The sequence below is a fragment of the Cherax quadricarinatus genome, chromosome 28 (genome assembly GCF_038502225.1).
Source record: "Cherax quadricarinatus isolate ZL_2023a chromosome 28, ASM3850222v1, whole genome shotgun sequence".
Lineage (NCBI taxonomy): Eukaryota > Metazoa > Arthropoda > Malacostraca > Decapoda > Parastacidae > Cherax > Cherax quadricarinatus.
Genome location: NC_091319.1, coordinates 28,196,040 through 28,223,969, shown reverse-complemented (window position 1 = coordinate 28,223,969; position 27,930 = coordinate 28,196,040). Strand labels below are relative to the sequence as shown.

The 27,930-nt window shown below is 40.1% G+C and overlaps 1 protein-coding gene and 1 long non-coding RNA gene across 3 annotated transcripts in view; one reads left to right on the top strand and one right to left on the bottom strand.

Annotated features, from left to right (window-relative positions):
• LOC128693304 (guanylate cyclase 32E) overlaps positions 1 to 27,930 on the bottom strand; it is a 121,111-nt gene that overhangs the window by 11,922 nt on the left and 81,259 nt on the right. The window contains exon 4 of one of the 2 annotated variants that reach the window (XM_070089506.1): positions 12,508 to 13,923. The exons of the other annotated variant lie outside the window; for it this stretch is intronic. Within the exon in view, the coding sequence (XP_069945607.1) occupies positions 13,887 to 13,923 (37 nt within the window). The 3' untranslated portion in view covers positions 12,508 to 13,886. Of the gene's footprint in view, positions 1 to 12,507; positions 13,924 to 27,930 lie in introns of those variants that run through there. 2 annotated transcript variants of the gene reach the window in all.
• On the top strand, positions 9,381 to 17,613 carry LOC138853337 (uncharacterized). The gene is made up of 3 exons (XR_011392540.1): positions 9,381 to 9,445; positions 10,531 to 10,619; positions 17,303 to 17,613. It is a non-coding gene; the product is annotated as an uncharacterized lncRNA (long non-coding RNA).

Genomic DNA, 27,930 nt, shown 5'->3' with positions numbered 1-27,930 from the left:
CTTACCTCGGGCCACCAGTAGCAATAACCTGGTCGACCAGGCAAGCACCAGACGAGCTTGGTCCATGGCCAGACTCAGGGAGTAGAAAAACTCTCGGAACTCATGAAAGGCATAACAAAGGCATCAGAAGTGGCGTTTTCTAGTTATCTCATGGAAACCAATGAATTTAATAAAACTGACAAATTAAAATTTACACAAAGTGAAATCCAACCTTTGATTTACTTAAGCCGGCGTACAAAGAGTTTCAAGCTTACCAGAAGATACATTTTCCAGTAATTGGTCTAACTGTATCATCGTTATTTTTTTAAAACCGATTAGGAAAGGCACTCTTTAGTTATTTAATGAAAATCAATATTACTCTAATGAAATTGACAAATTGGAAGTAAAACACAACAAGGTTTGAATCTGATGCAATTAGAAGATTCATATTCCAGTAATTACACTGATTCCTACGAATCTAAGGTTTATAGGTAATCGAGTATATCGATAAATTGGCCCAGAAATAACCTAAACTTACTGGATACTATAATGTCCGTTAGATACATCATCCCTTAAATACTGAAGTCACTCGTAAGAATTACTTAAAAACATTTAATGTTTTTTTGGTGAAAATAAAAATGTTATACTACTTTACACATAAAACTGGCAAATATGCACTTTCTTATTTTAGTTTGTCTACTTTATTAAAATAAAAGACACCTGTTTTGAAAGTTTGAAGCCAGGAAGATTTTGAGAAGCATAAAACCCATTTCCAAGATTCTTGGACTAGGTGCTTTAACTTTTGTTATAGGTCACCAGCACATAAAAATAGTTGCCAGAATGTTTGAGCTCGTTACTTACACCAGTGTTGAAAATTTGAAGCTGGACGAAACAGACTTTTATGGAGGAAGGAAAAAAAATAAAGAATTCTGGTAACTAATTCCAGGTTCTTCTTCGGGATTTTTAATATAAGATTTATGAGTGTTATCACTTGCTTTAATTCCATAATGCTCGTTGATCTCCCTTCAGTTTTATGAGGATATTTGGCACAGGTATGGGTATTTCAAAAATATATTTCAGATTGCTACGCAAGGACTGTTTACTCCTAGCTGCCATTCTTTTGTTTTCCACATCCATGAAATATATTGTTTCCTCATTGAACGATCTTGTTGCAGATGAGTTAGCTTTGCGCTTAAAGGTTTATGAATCCATTTTGCAATCTCTATTACAGTTTATTCGCTTAACTTGTGACCCTTTTACTAAACATTAATTTTGCAAACCACTAACGCTTTATCTTAATTTTTCTCCGTGAGGCATTTTCATCACATTTAAATCTAGTAACTAATACGTCATTTAAAAAATTTAATGAATTTCGATCCTTTGTTAATATCTTTACAATTTAGTCAGTCATATATTTCTTGAAAACTTACATTTGAGTGACAAGAATACTTTGTGTTGCACTGACTGCAAAGATTTTTTTTAAGATTTAGAACAGATTTCACAACTCTTTTCAGCTTATTCACTCTTGTCTAAAATATTGTTCTCACGTCTAGACAACTGCTCCAACATGCTTCTGTTTTCCACTTTGCTTTAATTACTGGGAAAACTTTCCTTTTACTATCATTTATATTAGTGTTTAACACATATATCAGTAATACATTCTAACACAAAGCAACATTATCTAGCACATGTAGCAACGTGTCTAACCTAAGCAGTATTGTCAAACATGTGTTGCAGCATCATCTAATGCTTATAGTAATATTGTCTAAAATACTTAGCATTTTCTAACATTAGTAATATTGTTTAATCCATGCTGCAACATTGTTCAACACATTGAGAAGTATTGTCTAGCACAAACAAATATTTTCTAACCCATAAAGCAATGTTGTTTCACTCATGGAGCAGTCTTGTCTAATACATGTAGCAACATTGTCTAACATTAGTAGTTTTGTTCAACTCGTTTAGCCACATTACCTAACGTGTTTAACAACATTGTCTAACACGTGCAGCAATGTTCTTCATTATATGTAAAAAACTGTCTACCACACTTAGCCATATTGTCTGCTGTACATATTCACATTATCTAACACATGTAAGAACATTGTTTAACATATGTAGCAACGTTGTCTAAAACATCTAGCAAATTGTTTCTATTATATTTCCTGAAATTCTCTAACACAACGGCATTTGTACAGACATCTCTTACAACTCACAAGGCCAACTCAACTTACTCAGGGGCTTGTCCAACCTACTTTTATACGCTGTCCCAACTTATCGGCTTAAATTAGTAGGCCTTGCCCATCTGTGACGCCTTCTCCATCTGCTATACCTCAGCTCAGGTTCCAGTGGATAAGTTTCCTCCCCACGCCTCTACTTAGGCTAAAGAAGTGAACACGTTCAATCAAGCTAGAGGACTAAAGATCTATCAACTAGTCAAGGCTAAGGTACTGAACATATTAAAATTGCCTCTCCACTTTTTCCAGTGTCTCCAGTATGAGAGTTGCCTCTTTGTTCCAGCTAGAAAGGCCTACACAGGCAAAATGCTTCGGTATTAAATATATATATGACACATAGAAGCACTACTTAACACATATAGAAACATTCCCTAGCACATATTTGACATTGTACAATACATTTAGTAGCATCGCCTAACATATGAAGCAAAGCTGCCTAACACATGAAATAACAGTCTAACTCATGTAGCAGCATTGTCTAACACTTGTAGCGAAAGTTGCTAATTTATACAATATTTTCTCGCATGTAGAAAAAATATTTGACGACAATGAGTACGAGCTTTCGAATTAAACTTGGAGAGGCGTGAATTTAAATATAGACAACCTTTGGCGAAACAAACTGCCTCTAATCTCCAGAATGTACAAGGTGTCCAGAATGTACAAGGTGTCCAGAATGTACAAGGTCTCCAGAATGTACAAAGGTCTCCAAAATATAGATCATATGATCTATATTTTGGAAACCTTTCGAAACTTGTTTTGCTCTGTATATTACATGGCGGGATATATTTTCAAACAGCAGTATTCTCTGGGCCAGTCTCAAGTTACCATGAAAGGGCTTGACATGGCAAATTTATGATTCAATTGATGATTCAAGCAGGCAAGTGTATGTCACAGGAGATTGTTAACATCAGACCTCGCGTCCATTTGTCAAGTGCCCACGGCACCCTGTGTAGCTGTATGAAACAAACTAGCATGATGTCACGGGCCTTCGGAAGACAGCTTCACGAGTGATTGTGGTTTAGACTGGTCCTATAGCTGAGAAGCTTCACCTACTAGGAGAAGCTCAACAGTGAGTCTGAGGGCCTTACAAGATAGAAAAACTAGACTTACTACGGCAGACTCGGACAGACTGTTTGAAAAGCCGAGATCTGTATCAAGGAGGCATAAATGAAAGTTAAAGTTAAGGATGAGTAGGAAATACTTTTCAGCCTCGGGGTCATTAGGAACCTGAATGCCTTAGCTAAGGTGGTGGCAGCATACATTGTTTTAAGGAATGATGCAAGGACCAGGGGCAGGAAACTTGCGAAGCTAGTCGTCTGAGGAACAGAATTATTATTATTATAATCAAAAAGAAGCGCTAAGCCACAAGGACTATACAGCCTGAGGAACAGAAGCGAGGACCAGAACTGTTAACCACACATTGAAGGCTACACAGAGTACACATTCAGCCACACTTAGCAGTCGATTAACCCTTTGTCGATAAAAAAAATCAGTTAAAGACAATGACAATTACGTTGATAAGAAAAATAGTAATGAAATAAGGATGATATTTCCGTTCCACTGTACGTATAAAAATAAAGCATAATTTCCCTACATGTTTGAATATTTATAAATATGTCAGATTCCTTAATTACGGACAAGAAATATTTTAATTTCTGTTTTTCTATCATTCTGCGACCTAGAGCCAAATAAACTGAAACTTCACTTTTCATAGGCAATACCTCAAATACGTCAGCCCCCGGAAGGAGCCGCACTGCTAGTAACACCTGACTCAATGCATTTCGATGACTGCCCGATCAGAGGAAGATATCCCCATACAAGGCTGTAGGGGAGGGTGTGTTAAAGGTGTGATATGCTTGATCACAGACCAGCGAAGGTGAGGTATATAACACGAGTTTGGAATGGCGGTGAGAAGTGCTAGAGGAGTATAATCAATGATATTAAAGCTGTTGCTGAAAAATAATGCAATAATATCAAATAATTCTCTAGTATTTCGATAACAAAAGTAGCAAAATGGCTCTTATGTAGTCCATTAACAACATTAACCTTTTTTTAAGTAGGATACACCAGTGAACATTAAAATGGTATAAAATACCGACAGGTTGTTAGGTAAGACACATATGCAACAGTTAGGTATCTTTATTTCAAAACGTTTCGCCTACACAGTAGGCTTCTTCAGTCGAGTACAGAAAAGTTGATAGAAGTAGAAGAGACTTGAAAGCGATGTAATCAGTCCATCACCGTCTTCAAGTCTCTTCTACTATCAACTTTTCTGTACTCGACTGAAGAAGCCTACTGTGTAGGCGAAACGTTTCGAAATAAAGATACCTAACTGTTGCATACGTGTCTTACCTAACAGAATACACCAGTGTTGAAAATTTTAAGCCGATCAAAAGAAGACTCAAAGTTATGGCAGGAAACATATTTCAGGGACGGTCTGTATAAAATTAAACAGAGAACACTTGCATTTATCAATTTTTCTAAGAACCTTTACTTAGTAATTGTTAGACCAGTGGTGAATATTTGAAGCCGATCGTATAAAACATTATGGAGTTGTAAACGAAACCCTTGGAGCAAGTTAGTCAAGAATATTATTATAATCAATAACCCGCATATAGAAGAGAGGAGCTTACGACGACGTTTCGGTCCGACTTGGACCATTTACAAAGTCACACTAACGAAAAGGAGAGCAGGATGGGTATATATAGGCAGGAGGTGGTAGTAGTAGTAGTGGTAGTAGTGGTAGCAGTGGAGGTGGAAGGTAGTAGTAGTGGGGAGGTAGTAACAGTAGGAGGGGCCAGTCAAATGCTAAGATAGAGGAGCACTGCAATGGAGCTAGGTGCCCACAGAGGGTAAGAGCAAGAACACCGACGGGGGGAGGGGGAAACAAAAAATAAATAAATAAATAAAGAAGGAAGAAATACACAGGGCAGAAGAAAGACGACCCAAAGGAGAAAAAAGAAAGAGGAAAGGGGCAGAGTGAGAAGAAGAAAAAGGAGGAATCAAGTTAGGTTACGGGTGTTCTGAAGTATGGAGCATTTTACAATGTAGTGGGAGAGGAAGGCATCTACAGAGACGAAGCCACGACTAAGATTCATACAAGGAAAGTTGTGTATTAGGGAGGATTCAACAAGACGGCGACTGTTAAAGTTGGAAGTAGGGAAGACAGTTTTAGCAGAAGACCAGTCAATAGGATGGCTGTGATCTCTGACGTGACAGAAAAGAGCATTGTTAGTGTCGGCAAGCCTAACACTATTTTTATGCTCCCTAAGTCTGTCAGAAAGAGATCGACCAGTTTCTCCAAAGTATTGAAGAGGACAGGAGGAGATATGAGGAGAGATATGAACGAGATTAGTGCGAAGAGTGTTAGTCTGGTGGAATCTCATCCCAGAATCCCGTGCATATGCAGACGACTGCACACTGACATTCACTTATCCAAGAGAAGAAATGCCAGCTGCTCTAAGCCACATCAATCACCATCTAAGAGCTGTATCAGCTTGGGGAAATAGATGGCAATAACATTTGCACCTGAGAAAACACAAATGATGATGGTCTCTAGGCACCTTGATGGTAATGCCGGTGCAGTAGTAAGGATGAATGAGAGGGTGTTGGCACCTGGAGAAGATTTTGATATCCTTGGGGTGAAATTTGACTCCAAACTGACCATGAAGAACCACGTTGTAAATATTGCAAACGAGGCAGCCAGGAAGCTTACAGCACTTCGCCGTATCTCGCATCTGCTTGACAGTAGGGGTTGCAAGATTCTGTACGAGGCACAAGTACGCTCACACCTTGAGTATGCTCCACTTTCTTGGTTTGCCTGCCCCCCCCCTCATCTGCGACTGCTTGACAGAGTAGAGAACAGAGCAAGACGTCTCATCTCTCGCCTGGACCCATCCTGGATAGATCTGTCATTTCAGCAGAGCCTTCAACACAGGAGGGATGTGGGTGGCCTTACTGTTATGTACAAGGCCAATATTGTCAAAGTACCACACTTGGATCCACTTCGAGGACAGCGTGAAACAAGCTTTTATGCCACAAGACGGGCAGAAAGCAGCAACTTCACTCTGGCTGTACCCTTCTCCAGAACATCACTCCATCTGAGATCATATATACCCAGGATGACTCGAGTATGGAACACATTCGTACAGCATAATGATGTCAACGAGATAAAGTCAGTTGATCAAATGAAAATGCTGGCCCACAGATGGCTCCAACTTCATCCTGTTCCCTACTTGTATGTCTCATAACAATAAAAATGCTTTCAAATGAGCTGATGTAGGTAACAGCTCTTAGCTTGCCAATAAAGTTAGGAATCCTTAACCTGTAAATAGCTTGTCAATAAAGCTAGGGATCCTTAACCTTGTCAAACCCTGTGTAAAAAAAAAAAAAAAAAAAAAAGGAGGGAGGGAGAGAGGGGGAGAGAGAGGGGGAGAGAGAGAGAGGGGAGGGAGAGAGGGGGAGAGAGAGGGGGAGAGAGAGGGGGAGAGAGAGGGGAGAGAGAGAGGGGGAGAGAGAGGGGGAGAGAGAGAGAGGGGAGGGAGAGAGGGGGAGAGAGAGGGGGAGAGAGAGGGGGAGAGAGAGGGGAGAGAGAGGGGCGAGAGAGAGAGGGGAGAGAGAGAGGGGAGAGAGAGAGGGGAGAGAGGGGGGAGAGAGGGGAGAGAGAGGGGAGAGAGAGGGGAGAGAGAGAGGGGAGAGAGAGAGAGAGGGGAGAGAGAGAGAGGGGAGAGAGAGAGAGGGGAGTGAGAGAGAGAGAGAGAGAGAGAGAGAGAGAATACAGAAATATAAAAACAGAAAGAAAGACAATGAGAGGGGGAGGGAGAGGGAGCGGGAAATGGTGAGGGGGAAAGCACTGTGAGCCTTGCAAATGGGAATTAATCTCAAACAAGCAGCCAATCATAGCTGCAGTAAGATCCATTCTCCCAGGAGCCTCATCAATCGCTCACAGGTGATAGCATTCTGCTTGTACCACCTTTGGGTTCCCTGGCTATTGCCGCATTTCTCAAGGAAAACTGATTACTTAAAGAAAATAGAGCAACGAATGGGCTTTTGCCACCCATGAAGCATTGTCCTTCCACACAAATTTCTTGAATTTACAAATAGAACCTTATTTGCAGAGGTGTGCACCTGCCTTTGCCAGCTAGAGACCGAAATAACTGTACGATATTCATAACTGCTGTTATATATTCTCTGCAAGACATCCACCAAGAGAAATATTACCTTACAATTAAATTTAATGAATAGGTATCTGCAAGGAAACATAATTACCAGGATTACTTTCCCGTGCCTAGCAGCTACTTAATCAATGGAAGGGATTCTCTTGATACTCTTTAAAGACTGTTGAAATTCACTATTTCAAGGAATCATTTGGTAGGATTCTTTTGCTGCCTCTTCAACCAGTTTAGTTTGTCCTAAACAATACATTCTCGCTGGGATTGTCCCACAGGTGAGAACCTTCCTTCAAAAATGCTTATAAAGATGACAATAGAGTGGAATTCGTCTTCTAGCTGTAAGATCCATCATACTAGAAATTTTACAGTGGGTCCACGATATTTTTTCCTGAGAATTCACTTCAATCCTCAGGCCAATTGTTTGGTGTAGATGTTTGCCTCGCTGATCATATATTGATCACAAAAAAATGTGTAGTACGTTGGCAGACAATTTTGGCTTTCATGGTCTTATTTGCCATAGATAAGAGGAAAGTAAAGCAAAAGGAGATTATACATAAATAACCCGCACACAGAAGAGTAGGATTAATCTAGATTCTGAGCTGTGGTCAACACTCATCTCCGAATCAATGAAAGTTCTACAAGCTCTATCCTCACAAGCGATACTATACACAAAGCACCTTACAGAAACGTACTTCCGTATGTGTCTGCGAAGTGGAACAATCTGGAGAGTGAAGTAGTAGAGGTGAGATACATGTAACTTTAAGAAGAGGTACGATAAGGCTCTTGTAGCCGGGAGAGAGTGTACCTAGCAGCGACCAGCAAAGAGGCGGCGCCAGGAGCTGTAAGTCGAGCTCTGCAACCATATATAGGCGAGTACAGAGTATGTAGGGGATAAAAAAAATAAACAGCTTTCAGGAAAAATTTACTGAATTTTCCCCAGAATCGATGCTCATGAACAGTGCACAAGGTGATAATTCAGTTAAGATTGCACAGGGTGCTAATCGCAGTTAAAGAACAAGGTATAGGATGCCAATCGTCATACGGAAACAGGGTATGGGGGTGGGAATTTTCTTTCAGGAACACAAGACAAAGATCACGACAACCAGGAAGATGACGGGGTGGGTATTGAGAACTTACAAAACAAGGGAAATAATGCCGATGGTGACACTCTTCAGATCGCTAGTACTCCTTCATTTAGAATATTGCTCAGTGCTGACGGCCCAGTTCAAAGCAGGAGAAATATCAAAACTGGAGCAAACACAGAGATCATTTACAGCTCACATTGAGCCAGTAAAGTACCTAAATTACTGGGAACGCCTTCAAGTCTTGAACGTGTACTCACTGGAGCGGAGGAGAGATACATGATAATATATACCTGGAAAGTACTCGAGGGCCTGGTCCCAAATCTGTACACAGCCATAACAACATACTGGGGTGAGAGATAAGGGAGGAAGTGTAAAATAAACCCAGTGAGGAGCAGGGGTGTGGTGGGGACAATAAGGGAACACTGCATCAACATTCGGGGTCCCAGACTATTCAACATCTTACCAGAAGATATCAGAAACGCGGCTGGAATAAGAGTAGAAGCCTTCAAGAGGAAACTGGTTAAGTATCTTCACCAAGTGCCAGATCAACAAGGCTGTGATGGATATGTGGGGCAGCAGGCCTCCAACAGCAACATCCTGGTTGACCAGGCAAGCACCAGGCCCATGGCCGGGCCCCGAGAGTAGTAAAACTCTCGATACTCTTCAAAGCTATACATCAAAAGTAAGGGTTTAAAAAGAAATTATTTCCGTAAAGCTGACAAGATTGATGACATGATTTTTAGCCTCGAGTTGCAATACATTGTGCAATCAGAAATGTAGCCTTGTGAATTATGGAATATTGTTACACTTTTAAGACACGCAAATTACAGAAGAATTATATAATAAACAAAAATTACCCAATGCTACTCAAATTCGTCAACACATTCTTCCACAGAACAGCTGTACATACCCTAGTAATCTTTGTGCTGCCAAGGAAAGCCTAGGTGTGGTGTTCCCGGTGTTAGGTTTGACGGCAGTAAGTTGTGAAAATTGCACGTGTTAACTTCAGTGTTATTGATTAACTGACATTTGTTGAAAAGTGATTTATATTAGAGGTATGAAGACAGTGTTAATGAATGTGTTACACTGTTGGTAGGAAGACCTTGTTGATGGGTGGTTTATGAAAGTGTTAGGAAGGCCATTTTAAAGACTGTGTTGCATTACTGGTAGGAAAGCAATGTTTATGTGTGTTACATTAGTTGTAGGAAGGCAATATTGCTGAGTGTGCTACGTTATTGGTAGGAGGACAACGTTGATGAGTGTGTTACGATAGTGTTAGGAAGGCTATGTGGATTAATGTATTACTTTATTGGTAGGAAGACAATGCTGATGAGTGTTACATTGGAAGGAAGAATGTTGAGGAGTGTGTTACATTGTTATAAGGAAGACAGTGTTAAGTGTGCCACACTGATGGTAGGAAGGTAATACTGAAGTGAATGTTTCACTGGTGGTTGAAAGGTAATATTGAAAATGTTTCTTTTGTGGATGGAAGGCAAAACGCCGACAAATAAAATATTAAAAAAAAAGAAACATAGAATATGAAGTCTTAAAGCCATTCGACTGCATAAATACACTCAGATATTCACATCTCAGTGTACATACCTGCACGTACTGTCTTCCTCTGATTAGCGAATTCTGTCTAAAATGTATTGAACTTCCTCGCCATATTGCAGAGAACAGTGCAGCGACTGATCCTCATTCATGTTCCTAACAGAACCGAGTCCATTTTTCACTAAAACAAATCCCATTCAACAGTATTGAGACAACAATGACTTTCCCAACAATCTCACTATTTTATACACAACCAGAGCAGAGCATTGTTTCCAGGGCCTCGTGTTTACCACGCAACAGATCCTCCCAGAATTATTAAAATATCAACATCAAACTACGCCAGAAGTCTTTTATGACCTATAAAGCTCCTCCAGTGTTGAGATATTACAACACATGTCTGTTCTAGTACAACAAGCCTCGTGTCTGCTCTGGTGTTGTAATATTTCAATACAACACGTATCTTCTCCAGTTCTGTGGTTTTATAGCACACTATTTGGAGTTTTTTTTCAGGTGTTGTAGTTTTACGACACACCACTTGGAGGTTCTTCAGTGCTGTGGTTTTACAACACATAATTTGGAGGCTCTTCTCTAGTGTTAAGGTACTGTACACACGCTAAATCGTTTAATACTAACACTACCCACTTAAGATACACCACTGACCACTAGAGTGTTTAACACTAACTTTAACCATTTAGCATACTACAGACTGACACGATGGAAACCACAAATGCAGTAGAATGCAATCCTTTATTAACAACATTTCGCCCACATAGTGGGTTTCATTAAGTCACAAACAGGTCTATAACTTGATTAAGCCAACTGTGTGGTCAAAACGTTGTCAACAAATTACTGCCTTATACAGCTTTTATTTTTATTTTATTCTAAACTGCTGTGCTTCAGAGTTTGTGCTTTTGATACAACAATAACACTTCACTCTTTGGGTCTAATGGCGCAACACGCTACTTAAATTTTTTATTTTATGACACAAAATACATCATGATTTTCACCAAATTACGTGACTTGAGCTCGTGACAATGTTCTTTTTCTAAACGGTGTTTTGACCTTATGACACTACAAACTATTGAAGGTTTTGTCTTACGACACTGAAAGGCTGGACTAGAATCATGCTGATCGTGTGTTCAACTGTACACTCAGCAGGTGCGGTGAGCTGGTTGTCTGTGGTAACGTGCCCTTTCAGCTTGAACTAGCACACACACTAGCTGAGGCATACCTAGTACCCACATACCTCATCCCTACACTCAGACTATTTAGTCCGATATGTAAGCCTATTATGAGGCAAACTCCTACTACTTTCACATCTGTGTTAGAGTATAATATAAGGAGGAAGAACTGTGTAGTAGGTCTTTTAGCCCCGTGGACTGGTAGTGGCTAACGCTCTCGCTTCACACGGCGAGGGTCAGGGTTCGTTTTCCGGCGAGGGTAGAAATATTGGGCGTTTTTCCTTATACCGGTTGTCTATGTTCCCGATCAGCAAAATGGGTACCTAGGTGTTAGTCGACTGGTGTAGGTCGCATCCTGGGACAAAATTGAACTAATTTACCCGAAATGCTCTGCATAACAAGCGGCTTTCTATATAGTAGTATGTCATTGATGTCAGCTAGGACTATACACCTTTTACATGTACTTGTAGAAATATAGATATATTATTATGCTAGTTAGGTCTTTCCTAAACGCAACCTTTTCACTCGTTTAACCTAATTTCAAAGCTACGCGAGGTATTTATTACCTTTAATGGCGTTAGCATTTAAGTCTGCACTTACCAAACATAATCACGTAGCTGATTCTACATTTAACATTGAGACAAATATGCATGCTTGTGTTAAGAAGAATACTTGTGTAATTTATTTAAAAAGGCAGCTTGGTGTGCTGTGCTGTGCCTGTCCCAGGCAGCTTGGTGTGCTGTGCCTGTCCCAGGCAGCTTGGTGTGCTGTGCCTGTCCCAGGCAGCTTGGTGTACTGTGCCTGTCCCAGGCAGCTTGGTGTGCTGTGCCTGTCCCAGGCAGCTTGGTGTGCTGTGCCTGTCCCAGGCAGCTTGGTGTGCTGTGCCTGTCCCAGGCAGCTTGGTGTGCTGTGCCTGTCCCAGGCAGCTTGGTGTGCTGTGCCTGTCCCAGGCAGCTTGGTGTGTTGTGCCTGTCCCAGGCAGCTTGGTGTGCTGTGCCTGTCCCAGGCAGCTTGGTGTGCTGTGCCTGTCCCAGGCAGCTTGGTGTGCTGTGCCTGTCCCAGGCAGCTTGGAGTGTTGTGCCTGTCCCAGGCAGATTGGTGTGCTGTGCCTGTCTCAGGTAGATTGGTGTGCTGTGCCTGTCCCAGGCAGCTTGGTGTGCTGTACCTGTCCCAGGCAGCTTGGTGTGCTGTACCTGTCCCAGGCAGCTTGGTGTGCTGTACCTGTCCCAGGCAGCTTGGTGTGCTGTATCTGTCCCAGGCAGCTTGGAGTGTTGTGCCTGTCCCAGGCAGCTTGGAGTGTTGTGCCTGTCCCAGGCAGCTTGGTGTGCTGTGCCTGTCCCAGGCAGCTTGGTGTGCTGTGCCTGTCCCAGGCAGCTTGGTGTGCTGTGCCTGTCCCAGGCAGCTTGGTGTGCTGTGCCTGTCCCAGGCAGCTTGGTGTGCTGTGCCTGTCCCAGGCAGCTTGGTGTGCTGTGCCTGTCCCTTCCTCCTGCTCTGCCAACAATCACCTGACACCGTCTCCACTCTTACAACAAACTGTTCCTCATTCACTCATTTTGCACTTTAAAAAGAGTTAATTTGTGGTTTATTTAAAATTACACACATACAAAGTTAAGATGTGTTGGAAATATTTTCGGGGCAACTAGAAACCCTTTTTCATAATACGAAGTCTCTTATTAAAAATCATTGTTAATGATGATTAAACTGAAAGTGATATTATTTAAAGTCGGACTTCGCTATCTCTTCAAGGTAATACTTCAGGCAAATCATAGGTGCTCTTTGACAGAAGATTTGTGATAAAAGCTTAAAACAAGCCCTTGCTGCAGATTTAAGTCACTTTCCAAATAAAAATAGGAGAAATTCATAGCTTAAGTACAATGTTTAGCCCTAGCTGTTTAAGGCATTCCATCTTGATATCAAGCTTACTCACTTGATTCCTTAACCGTTATAATCACGGTTTTATTTGTTGATGGTATTACCTGGAGGTTTGTTATTTTCTTACATTTCTTCTAGTATAACCATACTATTTGATGTTAATTAACTAAGGCAGTGTTTCTGATGAGTTAATGTTGCTGCTGCTGTTAAAATAATTGTAATGGGGCTTATGATGTACGCAGGTTACAAATAATTCATAGCAAGTGTATTGCGGTTATCCAGGCAGGAGGTCTCATGGTAGACAGGTAAATGTTGCTGAGTTGATAGCATTCATGGCTGGTGTTGCTGAACCTTGTTATTAGTTATTATAAGAAATTTATGAAATAAATGGAAGGCAAGGAGTCAGGTGGAACAGGTGTTTCAAGGGACGACAGATGGCTTGCTTTAATAAATATTGATGAGTTTAACAGCAGGTTAGGTAAGACTGGTGTTGCAGAGTCGAAGAAAGGGATTTGCTGAAGCAAGTTGATAACTTGGGCAGATACTGGATAAGCATGCACTAGGTCAGTTTTGTAAAGAAGTTGTCGCAACGTAAGTGATTTTTGCTGTTTGGTGCAGGTGGCCCCTAGCAGCTGGTGTTACATATGCAAGAGGTGAGCTGGCTCAGGTGTAATGGCAACAGGAAGCGGGTTAGAGGACAGATGCCGTCGTGTCAGGTGTTGAAGCACGACGTCAACTGGAGATGATAACGATGCTGGAGCTGGGGATCACAGCTTGGTATCACAGCTGGGAATGACAACTGGGAACAGGTGTTCATTCGGAGACGATTGCCCACACCGGCTTGATGCACCTGGGGAGAAAGGCGCACCTGTACTACGCATATACCTGCCCAAACATCTACTTGCTCTACACTCTACAATGTAACTACGGGACCATAATATTTACACAGAAAACACGTTGACTATGTAACTCGCGTCTCATATATAACACAGCATCTTTTACTTCAGCACAAGTACTGCTATATAAAAAAATATTTTTTTTATAGGTACCGCACTCATCATTTTGTAATATATTTTTAAATTATGACCAGGGCATTATATTTGACTGTAATTAATTTGTATTTTTGCCACTCTGGTACAAGTAGACGTAATTAGGGGCCAAAAGATGGATGAGTGTCAACCTCGAGTGGTCGGATACTCAAGACGAGGATCTAACTATCCTTAAGCCAGTTCATTCTTATATTTGAGAAAAATACGGAGGAAAACTTTCCATCTTTCAAGTTATGCAAATGCTTTACCTTGCATGATCACAAGGAATTTAACTGAATGATTTTCCCTAGAGATCTAATTGGAACCTAGAATGTGACTTAAACCTACAAGTTATAGTTAATTTAATATTTACTTACCGACTTATTTATGTGTTTATTCACTCATTCAGAGTCTGTGTCTTTGTCTCTGTGTGTCTGTCTCTCTGTGTCTCGTTGTCTGCCTGCCTGCCTGCCTCTCTCTCTCTCTCTCTCTCTCTCTCTCTCTCTCTCTCTCTCTCTCTCTCTCTCTCTCTCTCTCTCTCTCTCTCTGTCTATTATCCGCGACTCAGCTCGCCTTCTCTTGTCACCCAGCACAACGCCCGCTCCAAGTGATCTCTGGATGATTCTATATTGCTATATAACTTGAAACGTTCGTAGGGAAATGTCGAGATATTGTTCTGTAATATCTCACGGCAGGGCTGGAGCACAGTGTGTGTGTGTTTCAAGTAACTAAGTGGATGGATTTGGTTGTGCCAAACACTGTACCAGCATGAGACTTTGTTAGTCACTGGAACAAAGATTTTTCCCAATGGAACCTTCGGAACGGAAATGGGATATGATATCTACAAACAAAAACGCAATTTCATAATTATCTAATAAAGCCACAAACAAAAATATTTGATGAAGACAGCAACCATAGAAAAAGGAAATCCTCCCCCATCAAAAGACTAAGCTATCGTAACCTGTGCAGCAGATCACTAGGAATGCATTTCGCTGGTCTGGATCGCATATAGTCTTATGGCTTGTGGGACCTTACCAGGCCCGTGGTAGGCAACGCTCTCGCTTCACACGCTGAGTGTACGTAGTTCGATCCCGGCAAGGCTGGAACCCTTGGGTGTGTTTCCTTATACTTGTTATCCCGGTCGCCAGCAAGCAAGTATATACCTGGGTGTTTGTCGACTGGTGTGGGTCGCATCCTGGGGGACAATATTGAGGACCTCAGTGGAAATAAGGCAGTCATTCCTTCAATGACTCACTGTCTTTCTTGGGTTATCCTGGGTGGCTAACCCTCCGGGGTTAAAAGTCCGAACAAAATCTTATCTCTTATACGCACCAGCCTCACTCGTGTAATTATTTAAAGCTGAAACAATTGTTGAATATTTTTCTATTCTATACCTAGAGAAAATCATAACAGAAAAAATGGTATAATATAAGGAAGCGTGGTCTCTTAAGAGCATTAATGGCATTGAAAATTGGGTTGGGCAAATGCTTGTTAGTGGGATGAATTGTAAAGGACCTGCCTAGTATGGGCCAACAGGCCTGCTGCAATGTTCCTCCTTTCTTATGTTCTTATGTAACAATGATAAGTTTATGCAAAGAAAAAGACAAACATTTGATCCTAATTTCAAGAGAAAAGGCTTCATGATGACAAAGACAGATTTCTCAGAAAGCAATAAACCGATATAATCCATGGAACATACGTTTGAGCGATAAATAACTTGAAAATGAATTAGTGCCGGTACAGACAATACAATCCTCCTCAGACGAGTATGTAACATCTCTCAGTCTGAGCACAGTAATAATGTTGGTGGAATTGCCAACAATATGTTAGATAAAAGAACACATGTGCAACTAAAGGGACATTTTATTGTGGCAACGTTTCGCTCTCCAGAAGCTTTGTCAAGCCGTTACAAAATTACAGACATTAAGAAGGTATATATAAGAATTAGGGAGGTAAAAGCATACTCACGGGATGATGATGATGATGATGATGATGATGATGATGATGATGATGATGATGATGATGATGATGATGATGATGATGATGATGATGATGATGATGATGATGATGATGATGATGATGATGATGATGATGATGATGATGATGATGATGATGATGATGATGATGATGATGATGATGATGATGATGATGATGATGATGATGATGATGATGATGATGATGTAGTAGGTGTTGTTCTTTAATCACAAGGCAGGCATCGTTAAATTTCATCAGAGGGTTAGTGAAAATCCAATATTATACACCTGAGTTGCTCACCTTATCGCTCCTGTATGCAATATGTTCAACGAGACATATACATATCTAGGCTTCTTTCTGTTTCGCCGATGTCACAGGCTCCACAGGGGATAGTATAAACCTCTGCATTGACTGCTTCTAGGTTGTTCAACTCAGTCCTGGTCAGGTCTTATATGGGAAGGATTATAATTTTGTTATGAATGGTGTTAGTGCGTGCAGAATCGATGCTCTGAAGAGCTCTTTTCTTGAAATCTTCAATGAAAAGGGAAGGAAAATGAATCTCGGTCAAGGTTTGGTGTACGTATACTTCTCGTCAAGAAACTCTGGACTGCAAATTTGGTACAAGAACATAAGAAAGAAGGAACACTGCAACAGGCCTACTGACCCATGCGGAGCAGGTCCATGTCTGGCCCCCCCCCCCGGATTAGACCAATGACCCACCTCCCCGGATAAGCCCAATGACCCACCCAGTCTGGTCACCTCCACTCAAGGAGCACGGCACCAGACCTAGCAGCACAAGCTAGTCAGGTCCAACTCACACCCACCCACCCACATCCACTCATGTAATTATCTAACCTATTTAGCCTCAATAACGGTACTCGGGAGCTTGTTCCACTCATCCACAACTCTGTTACCTAACCAGTGCTTTCCTATATCCTTCCTGAATCTGAATTTTTCCAACTTGAAACCATTGCTGCGAGTCCTGTCTTGGCTGGAAATTTTCAGCACGCTATTTACATCCCCTTTATTAATTCCTGTTTTCCATTTATACACCTCGATTATATCCCCCCTAATTCTACGCCTTTCGAGAGAGAGTGCAGATTCAGGGCCCTCAGTCTATCCTCACAGGGAAGATTTCTGATACATACACCAAAACCTTCTAAGAGCTACATTTCAATTTTTCATCATTAACACCACTCCTAATAAAGTTATAATCCTTTCTTACAGCCAGGGTGCATTGAACGTCGCTAAAGTACACGCACAAGCTAACATCAAGGTCGTAATCGTAACTAGTAATTCCATAAAAGACCTGACTAGGACTAAATTGAAAAACTTTGAACCAGCCAAAACAATAAATCCAGCCATCACGTCGCAACAAAGAGTTACCTCGACGACGACGATGACGACGCTGCTGCTACCAGTACCACTAATAATACTACTGTCTCACGAAATCGTAATGACACGATTGCAAACAAACCATACCACGGACGGGGAGAGAACCCGCGATCAGAGTCATAAAACTCCAGACCGACGCGTTAGCCACTGGGCCAGCTGGATACAATAAGATATTGTAGCTGGCTACAATAAAATATTGTAGCCAGCTGGCCCAATGGCTAGTGCGTCGGTCTGGAGTTTTATGACTCTGATCGCGGGTTCTGTCCCCGCCAGTGGTATGGTTTAATAATACTACTACCAATAGCATAGACCAGTCAGTCTACTGCAGTGATTAAGCTTATGCATCTCACTAGTTACCTACATATAACCTCTGTGCCCCTGTAATGTCTGTAACAGCTTATCAGAGCTCCTGGAAAGTTAAACGTTGCCACAATAAAACGTCACATTAGTTGCACACAATTAAACACAATATGTCTGATAAATCTCAGGTAGAGTTTATAATCCACGTCACTTGCATTAAATATTTGTGTTTCAATATCTGCGCGATCACTAACCCTCGAACATTCCAAAATACATATAAAACAATATCAATCTTTTTTATTAAAATTTCCGTATTGATACCTACGTAATCCAATAACAATCGGAACATTTCATTTAGTAAGATACACAAGCGCTATACGTTTGAACCCGATTAAATTTTTTTTTTTTTTTCAAGTTTTAGTATGAACTTTTATTTTATTAGTCTATTTTTTTTGTCGTTAGAGATTTTGTGTCTTTTATTCCTTCGTCAGTATAATCACTGAAAATAACAAACAAGTGGCCAAATGACTGATCCCTGTGGAATGCGACTTGTAACTGATTTCCATATAAGCAGAATCACTACTGTCTGTCAGCCATTATTCTAATAATGAGATAATTTTCCTCTGGACTCCTGTATGGAAGTATAAGCAAAACAATATATATAACAGTCGTATGTATTAGCTCTGAGAACATTAGTGCATGTACACGTTGAGGGATATAAATCTCAGTTGATAAACTTTAATTTAATCCCTACGCACTCTTAATTGGGAGTAAAATATTTTCGATTGGTAGTGAACATCTGACAGCCTTAATGTCCCTTATGTATCGTTAGGCCTTTTATTATTTACTTTTGTATATTTGTTGTGTATAGACCCTATGTTTGTACCATTAGGATCAAACTAATTTTTTTAATAAAGTACTCATGTTAAATGTAAATTATACATATTATAGAGGTCCAAAAATGAAATTTAGAGACCTACTGCTCCCGTTTTTTTCCACTTAATGAGATAATTGATAAATTAGACTTCATCAGTCCAATACAAAGAAGAATAGTGAATATCAGAAGGAGATAATCAGTCCCTCAGCCTGGAGTTGATGTAATTAGTCTAAGCAGAGTGACTGACTACCTTAATCTTCTAATCTTCACTAACCTTCTTTGTATTTGGACTGATGAAGCCACTGTATGGCTAAACGTTCCCACCATAGAGATACCCAAGTGTTGCACATGTGTCCAATTTGCCAACTTGTTGGTTCTCTGAACCATTCATCTACATGAGATAACATTGGCCAAATTTAAGTCCGATCGGATATGTATTGGCGACTCCAGAGGTTTAAAGGTTTTCTGGTATAATACTTTATACAGTAAGTTCTCAGCTATCCGGTATCCGAGTATCCGACTCAGTAACTTGCAATCGGTTGTACTTTTTGAATATTCGACGCTTATTACTTTAGCTAAGAAAACAATGTTTTCCTCCCAGGGATGTTAAAAAAATCGTAGATAGTTATATTTCATTTGAAATAAATTATTCAGATCATGTTTCTAATATTTTCCAGAGGATACTTTTATGTTCTGAAGAAATTAAAGGATATGATGAAAAATAACGGATTTTATGTCCTTGGGAAATCTGAGGGGAAAATTCTCAGCTCAAAGCTGCGTTCTGCTCGCACCATAAAATTCATCTAGAGAAGTTGAGGACAAGTGCTAAAGTGGTTCGGGACGATGTTGAGAGTTTATGGGAGAAAACCAGAATTCCGATCAGGAGAAAGGAAAATGCCAGTGACTAGATCCTCGCTCTCTAATGGCTGGAAACTTTTGGAGAAAAACAAGAGCAGCCGGGCATAGAAAAAGAAGGAGCGGACCTGCAAACCTAAGTGACTCGGTCAGAGCGAGTGTTCTTTCTACCATGAAGAACGAGGTATCTTGCTGGCTCAGCGGGAACTGGTTAGACAAGGTAACATGGCATCCGTCTATAAGAAAACAGAAAAGGAGAGATGACTGCAGAGTGCGAACTGCAAGATGATGGTAAGTAAGGCTTCCTTATATTCACGGACAAAAGAACTGGCATCTTTTTCTTCCAAAGATTTTTCTGCTTCAGAATCCGCGAGAAGGAAACACGAGCATGTGGAAGTGGTGATAGTCCACCAAAAGAGGGCGAAGAAGAGAATCAAGAATGTGATCGCCGACGTTGACGCAGCATTCGACCTTTCAAAACTGAGTGACTGAATGACAACGCATGTCATCACAGAAATGGCATAGCTTTGGCCATTACCTATGAGAACTTAACATTATGGCGTTCCTCCATCAAACAACACCGAGGCATCACCGGAGCTACTTAGGAGCAGCACTGAAGGGTGAAGTTGAGAAGGTTTCATCTATTGCTCACTGGGACGGAAAACTCATTCTAGATCTGAATTCAGCCAAACAAGTAGACCTACTCTTATTCATTGTCATTAATGCCAGTGGGCAATATCGACTGCTTGGAACGTGAAGAGCGAGCCCAGCTTCTTAAAGAATAAGAAATGACAGTCATTGAAATGTGTTTCGATACGACTGTCTCAGACACTGGACGCGATTCTCAGGTGCATATGTTTGCCTTGAACACTGATCGGGAAGGATCCTCCTTCATTTTGTTAGCCGCCACCATGTAATGGAAGTGACGATGACTGGGGGTCATCAGGGCTTAGTATCAGCCCCTGATATTTTCGTATTCAAGAATTTCAGTGACCAGTTTAACTTTGCTACTTGTCTGGAGAACGAAGAAATTATGTTGGTCATCGCAAAGCTGACGAAGTAATTCATTTTGTACACAAGGTTCTGGAATCAGAAAAATACCGAGATGACTATTAAGAAAAAGATTCTTGGATACTATTTCAAGTATCCAGGAGCGTAGCAGCAAGCGTGATGGATGGAAAAAGTTTTGCATTACCTGAAGATGTTGATGTTATAGAAGTAACGAAAGAATCTCACTGGTCACTGCAAACACAAACCTGAAAGGTGTTTCGTAGTGGCCATCAACCTGAAAGACTGGATCACAGCTCCGATCACTGCAGCAGAACATTCAAGACTCTACTGCTCCTTTAAAGCTTCGTTAGTACCAAAATGAAAAAAAAAAGCCTGTAAAATTCCCGTCCCTCGAATCAAGCATATGGTACTCGTCCGAGGAAATGGGATTGGCGTCGTTTGATTCTTCCGTTTCTGCTGACAAAAAGACAATTTTGAAGGCAACTGAAAGTGGAGACTACGACTAATCGAAACGTGTGAGCCTTTCACAAGGACCCATTCCAACGTTGGATTTCTTGGCCAAGATTAAATTAGTCAAACTTCTCAGGAACCTAAAGATCAATACACAACCCGTACATTAGAGAATGTAATTTATTACTACGTTTCGGTTCGACTCGGACCATTAATGGTTATCTGTATATTGTTCCAGTCACGACATTGTGTCCTTTTATTCCCTAGAGATCAACCGAGTGCTCCAGCTTAAAGATTCGCCAACTTCGGACTCAGATGAAGAATTCCAAGAGGCTCTGCAGACGGTGGGTAACATCAAAGTCCTCAACTACAATGCCGGACGCTGGGTTGCTCTAATTTATGTGTACAGTGGAAAGCACCGCAGGAATATTCCTCTAACAAGTGGGTAACAGTGAGTGGCCTGATCAGCCATGATACTCCCGCCTGTGGTAACCTCATCCATTTAGGGTCATCCACAAATATTATCTGAAGAAACACAAATTTTGTCGATGTGATTTTCTCGTAAATTATCAAAACCAAGCGCTATACCAACAATGGTCATACAGTGCTGCAGTTCAGGGAGTGCTTGCTTGTTTACAGACTATTGAGGGTAGAGAGGGAAAACAGACGTAGAGTTAGAAAGGGCTGTGAGGAGTGCTAAAGGAAATATCATCAAAGGTTGTGTAATTAATCTGTTACTCGCTGGCGGACTGGACAGAATATTGCAAACTGAACTGGAGAGATTGAAATTGGGCGCCTCTCCGTGAGATACCCATGAGTGAGACGTGTGTGTTTGATGCGAAGATTGGAAAGCATTATCTCCCATCCAAGACATCGATGATAAGAAGACTAGGATCCTCAACTCTGTCAAACAGAGTGTAATTTGTTATGAATCAATTCAGACGAACGTTATCTCCAACGGTTGCGAAGGTGGCTAGAGATTACAGCAAAATAATCTGAGAATGAATACCTTTAATGAAACTGGAAGGTCGTGTACCACAGATCGCGCAGCAGTCTGCCTGCTCGTTGCCCTGTACATCAAAATGCTTAAGGACCCAGCAGAAAACGATTGTTTTTGCTAGAAATGCGGCACAACCAATAGAGGATGAGGGGGAAGAGGCGAATTAAATTTTTTAAAGTTTGCAAAGCATTAAAGGAGTTCGAGTGCCACAGACGATGAGGTAGGCCTGGATGCAGTACGGATATTAGCTATGAAATTGCATACAGTTCAGCTGTGAAGATGCTAGCTGAGTATAATAAATGACCTTGTAAAATGCTGTACGGGAACACTGCTGGAAACCAGACACCATCAAAGGATTTAGAACCATCAGCGTAAACTGCAACAGCCAGTGAACAAGACCGGAAATGCTTAAGAAAAAGGAAGCGTGAAGCCACTTAAGGTATTTGAGCTTTCGTGCACGGCAGTGGATATGAACTGTCGGAACCTCCCAATACAGAAGAGAAAAGTTAGATGCTATATGTCAAAGAGCAAATGAAGACGAAGAGAAAATTGTCAGAGTAAACAGGGGCGGCCAACAAGCATTCTATTTATATTCCCTTTATTAACACCCATCTTCCACTTATACACTTCGATCATGTCTTCCCTCATTCTTCATACGGAAGATTTCTAATGATACGTATTAATTTTGTCATTCTTCGCTGAATACTTTCTAATGGATTTATATCCATTCTGTAATAGGGGGACCAGAACTGAGCTGCGTAATCTAGGTGAGGCCTTACTAATAATAAATAAAGCTGTAGTATAACCGCGGAACTTCTGTTGCTTACACTTCTTGATATAAATCCCAGTAATCTGTTTGCCTTATTATGTGCATCTAGGCATTGCTGTCTTGGTTTAAAGGTTGCTGCTAACCATAACCCACAAGTCCGTTTCGCAATCTGTATAGCTAAGTTCTTCATTATTTAGCTTTTAAGTCCTATGGTCATGGACATTCCCGAGCTTCAGAACTCTGCACTTATCTACACAGAACTGCATCCGTCACTTCTCTGATGTTCCGCGACATCTACGTTTGAATCAATTATCTAACCTATCTGTGTCATCAGCGAATATGCTCATATCAATAGTAATTCCCTCGTCAAGGTCATTGATACATATAGACAACGGGCCTAAAACTGATCCCTGTGGAACACTACTTGATACAACATCAACTAGTGAGATGCTTACCAGGTATTTTGTAGTCAAACACCAGCTAGTACCAGACGTACAACTAGCCAAGCGACGTTCTCTATACTGACAGTAGCTGACCATCATATGAACTGCACCAGCGTTAATGGAAGAGAAACACAGGAGAAGCCGCCACATCTACAAAACAAACTTCAAGGAAACTCAGGTTGTAGCGGTGGGGCGGTTCTTTCCCTCAGTGCCAAATCGCGGGAAGTGAGTAGTTAAACAACCAAGAATGTTTTTTTTTTTCCAGTAGCTGACTTCCATATCAAATGACCAGTGCACACTGGGATGGAAACAGGAGAAAACGCCAAATATAACAACAAAACTTCAAGGAATCTGTCAGGTTGCAGTGGCTGTTTTTTCTCTCAGTGCTTTTGAAAATGGCTGAAATATCAACTCCACGGTCAGGACCAGTCAACACGATGCAGCTCCGCTAAATGGGACTGATGAGGCTTTGGGCGGATAGCACCATTGATTAAAACTATTATCCTGCCAGGATGGAAATGAGCTAGAAGTGTGATAGGTGAAGCCGGACTGTGAAGTGAGGAGTGAAGGGGGTTTGTGAAGATAACAGGAAATCTACTAGTAATCAGTGGTGATTGCTAGAGCAGCTACTAGGCCACTGCTAGGTCTGATAGCGATCAGTGGTCTCTCTTTTTTAAAAAAGAAAAGTTTTTCTTGTGAAGTGATAAAAAAAAATGAAGAGTGAATATGGTCGGCGTTAGAGCGGTACAAGCTTTATCCTGCAATTATCTGAAGAAGGAAATCAGTCATGGACTGGAAAAGGCGAATGGGGTAATAGCACCCTGGACAGTGAAAGCCCAACAGTTGCCAACCTACCAGAAACGCAAATGTAACTATCACCGCAAGGTATGGCAACACCGCATACCCAAACAATGGTGCGCAGCTCTTATAGTGGCGCTATTAGGTGACGATATCCAAACTAATCCAGGACCTCAAACTATGGTACAGGCGCAGAACAGGCAGATAAGTGACTGTGATAACCTTAACTATATGTAATGCATACATAAGTCAATGCGAGACTATAGAACCATTCTTATTCTGTCAAACATCACCAGACATATGTGTACACTATACTAAGGTATGAAAGAACAGTAAATATATCTTACGTAAATTGTGTAAGGGATGGGTGCATTATGGGTGCGCGATTATGGTAATGGTGCCAGATTTCATTTTAATTTTAACAAATTCACTTTGGCACCGTTACCCTTTAGTAATGATGATATTGATCTACCTAATTTTAATACAAATGACTGTCATATATTGACGATTTTGATTGTTTTATGAAAACAGGTCTTCACTTTATTCATGTCAACGCTAGATCACTTTCCAAAACTGGCAGAGATTAGGATCCCAGCTAACAGAACTAGGGCGGCAGTTATATCCATCTCTGAATCCTGGTTGGATGATATGGCGACTGACGAGGTCAAACTAGAAGGTTACAGTACAAGACCAAATCCATCTTAGTAGGGACTAGTTACCGCCCCCCTACCCATGACCAGTTCTTAAGAGGACTTTTCTAGTCTTGTCCGGACTTGAAAACAATTGCAAGACAGTAATACGGGGCGACTTCAATATCTGTTTTCAACAGCAAAATAACGGTCTAAGTAAAAGTTATATGCAAATTCTAGGTTTAAATAGTTACACTCGACTAATTAATACACGAGCCCGGATCGCACAGTTCTCAGCCACCCTAATTGACCACACAATCTGTAACTGTTCTGAGAACATTAGTCAGATGTCATTACCACAGGCCTTAGTGATCATTTCATCATTTACTGCACCAGGAAAATCACTAGGGAACGGATAGGCCTAAACAGGACAATAAAAATGAGGTCAACTAGAAACTACAGTAAAGAAACACTGGTAAATAGGCTACACAATCGTGATAGGACAGTGATAAGTTGCACGGACGTAAATGATGCCTGGGAAAAATTCAAAATGTTCACTACCATCCTTGATAATATTGCACCAGTTACAGAGATTAGGATTAAACGGAGAACCGAGCCCTGGATGACTACTGAGATATTAGATATGAAATTCAGGCAAATAAAGGAAAACAGACAGGATATTGCAGCGCTAAATTAATTCCAGATAGTGAGGAACAGAGTGCAGAGGCTTATAAAAGGAGCAAAGGCAAGGCACTATTGCGCAAAAATCTAAGAGTACAAGAATAACCCCAGAAAGCTCTGGCAACAACTAAAACAGTTTGGAAATAGCCATGGACCAGTAGATAGATCTAACAGTACTAAATATCTATAACGAGGTATGCCACGAAACAACTAAAGTGGCAAATTGTTTTAATTCATACTAAACAACTGTCGCATCAACACTAGTAAGTAAACTACCAGCTGCATTAAATACCTTTAATACAGACCAAGATGTTAAAACATACTATACCAATAAAGGGGTAACCCCAAACAGTTGTCAACTAGTAAGTGTATCTCATGACTTCGTGCAAAAAGAACTAAGCAGGTTAAACCCAACTAAGAGCACCGGCCCAGATACATCCCGTCTAAGTTCCTAAAAGATGGTGCCTCTGAATTGCCAATCCCCATTGCTCACATAATAAATTTGTCCATCACTAATAATACCGTACCAGAGGGGTTCAAGGAGGCCAGAGTTACCCGTATCTTCAAGAAAAATATATATATATATATATATATATATATATATATATATATATATATATATATATATATATATATATATATATATATATATATATATATATGCAAAACAACCACTCTGAAAGAATAGAGAAATTCCAAGCGCTTTCGTGACTACTCACATTATCAAGGAACTATGAAAGTAAAGCATCCAAGGAAGCTATATAAGGGGTCTGGCCAGCACCTCACTATCAGATCCCACAACGGTTAAACACGTGACGCGCGGCGAGCCAACTTGGACAGGTCCTTTGCACAACTCACCCCCAAGCTATTCTACCCAAGAAAATTTAAAAATTATTTTTCCAGTGTATTATTAAATTCTTCCCAAATTCTATTAATTATAAATGGATCTAATTTATATAAACCAAAGGAAATATTCATATTATTGTCAAAACTGCTTTTTATGAAACAAGATTCAATTATATTCCTGTCGACCATGGACTTGCTTGATACTACTTTCTCAACTTTTTGAAAATCAATTGGATGGTTAAAATCTCTTACATGAATAAATAGAGCATTGGAATCTTGTCCAGTTCTAATGCTATATTTATGTTGTTTTAATCTTAGTTCGAGATTTTTACCAGTTTGACCGTAATAAACTTTATCGCAAATTTTACAAGGAATCTTATAGACACATCCATCAGCATTTTGGGGGGAATTCTTTATCAAAAGTTTTTTTACTGTATCAAGATTTTTGAATACAACTTTAATATTAAAAGTCTTAAGAAGAGAAGGCATATCAACCAAGTTTTCATGGTAAGGGAGAACCAACATATTTTTAGTTGAATAAGGCTGGTTGTCCCTTTTTGGATTGTAAAAAGTATTTCTAGCAACTTTAAAAGATTTATCAATTACATTTCTTGGGTATTTTAAATCATTACCTATTTCATAAATTTTGGATATTTCCTCATCTATGAACTCAGGACTACAAATTCGTAAAGCTCTCAAAAACATTGATGAGAAAACAGACAGTTTGACTCTATCTTGATGCGAGGAATAATAGTGGACATAGGAACAGTTATTTGTAGGTTTTCTGTAAATTTTAAATTTGAATTCATTATTACCCTTAATAATTAAAACATCTAGAAAAGGCAATGAGTTATTTTCTTCAAACTCAACAGTAAAGTTTATAGAATGGGCTAAGCTATTTAATTTTCCAAGGAAATGGTGTATATCTACATTTTTGGGCATAAGACACAAAATATCATCAACATATCTGAACCATTTAGCTCTATTAGGGAGGATTGTGTTAAGCAACCTTGTTTCAAAAAATTCCATGTATAGGTTACTAAGAACAGGTGAAAGAGGATTTCCCATTGCCATACCAAACTTCTGAGTGTAAAACTTATCATTAAATACAAATTTTGCATCAACAATGCAAAGTTTAATAAGTTTAATGATAGTAGGAACTGGCAATGGTAAATCATAGTTAACGAGTTCTTCAGATAAGAAACTTAATAAATCATCAACAGGAACTTTCGTAAACAAGGAAGTAACATCAAAACTAACCATGTTAAAATCATTTAAGTCAGTCAAGGAGCTTAATTTATCAACCAAGTCTATGTTGTTTTTAACATTAAAGTTAGAAATTTTGCCAACAATAGGGCTCAAAATATCAACAAGCCATTTGGATAATTTATATGAAACTGACCCTATGGAGCTAATAATTGGTCTGACTGGATTCCCTGGTTTGTGTGTTTTTATTAGTCCATACATGTAAGGTAAAGATGGATTAGTGGAAGTAAATTGTTTGACTAATTCATCTTTGCCTTTCAGTAGAAGTTTTATTGTTTTATTGAAATTGCTGTTAACGGTTTCTAGGGGATTTTTCCTAAGTTTAGAATAGGTTTCAGTATCATCTAAGAGATTATTCATTTTTTCTTGGTAATCATTTTCTTTCATAATTACTATTGCATTTATTTTGTCTGCTTTAGTAAGGCGCAAATTTTTATTGTTATTAAGTGTATCATAAGACTTAAAGAATCTTTGAGGGCAATTGGGAATGTTTGGTTTTAACATAGAGCTATATACCATTCCTTTACTAATATTA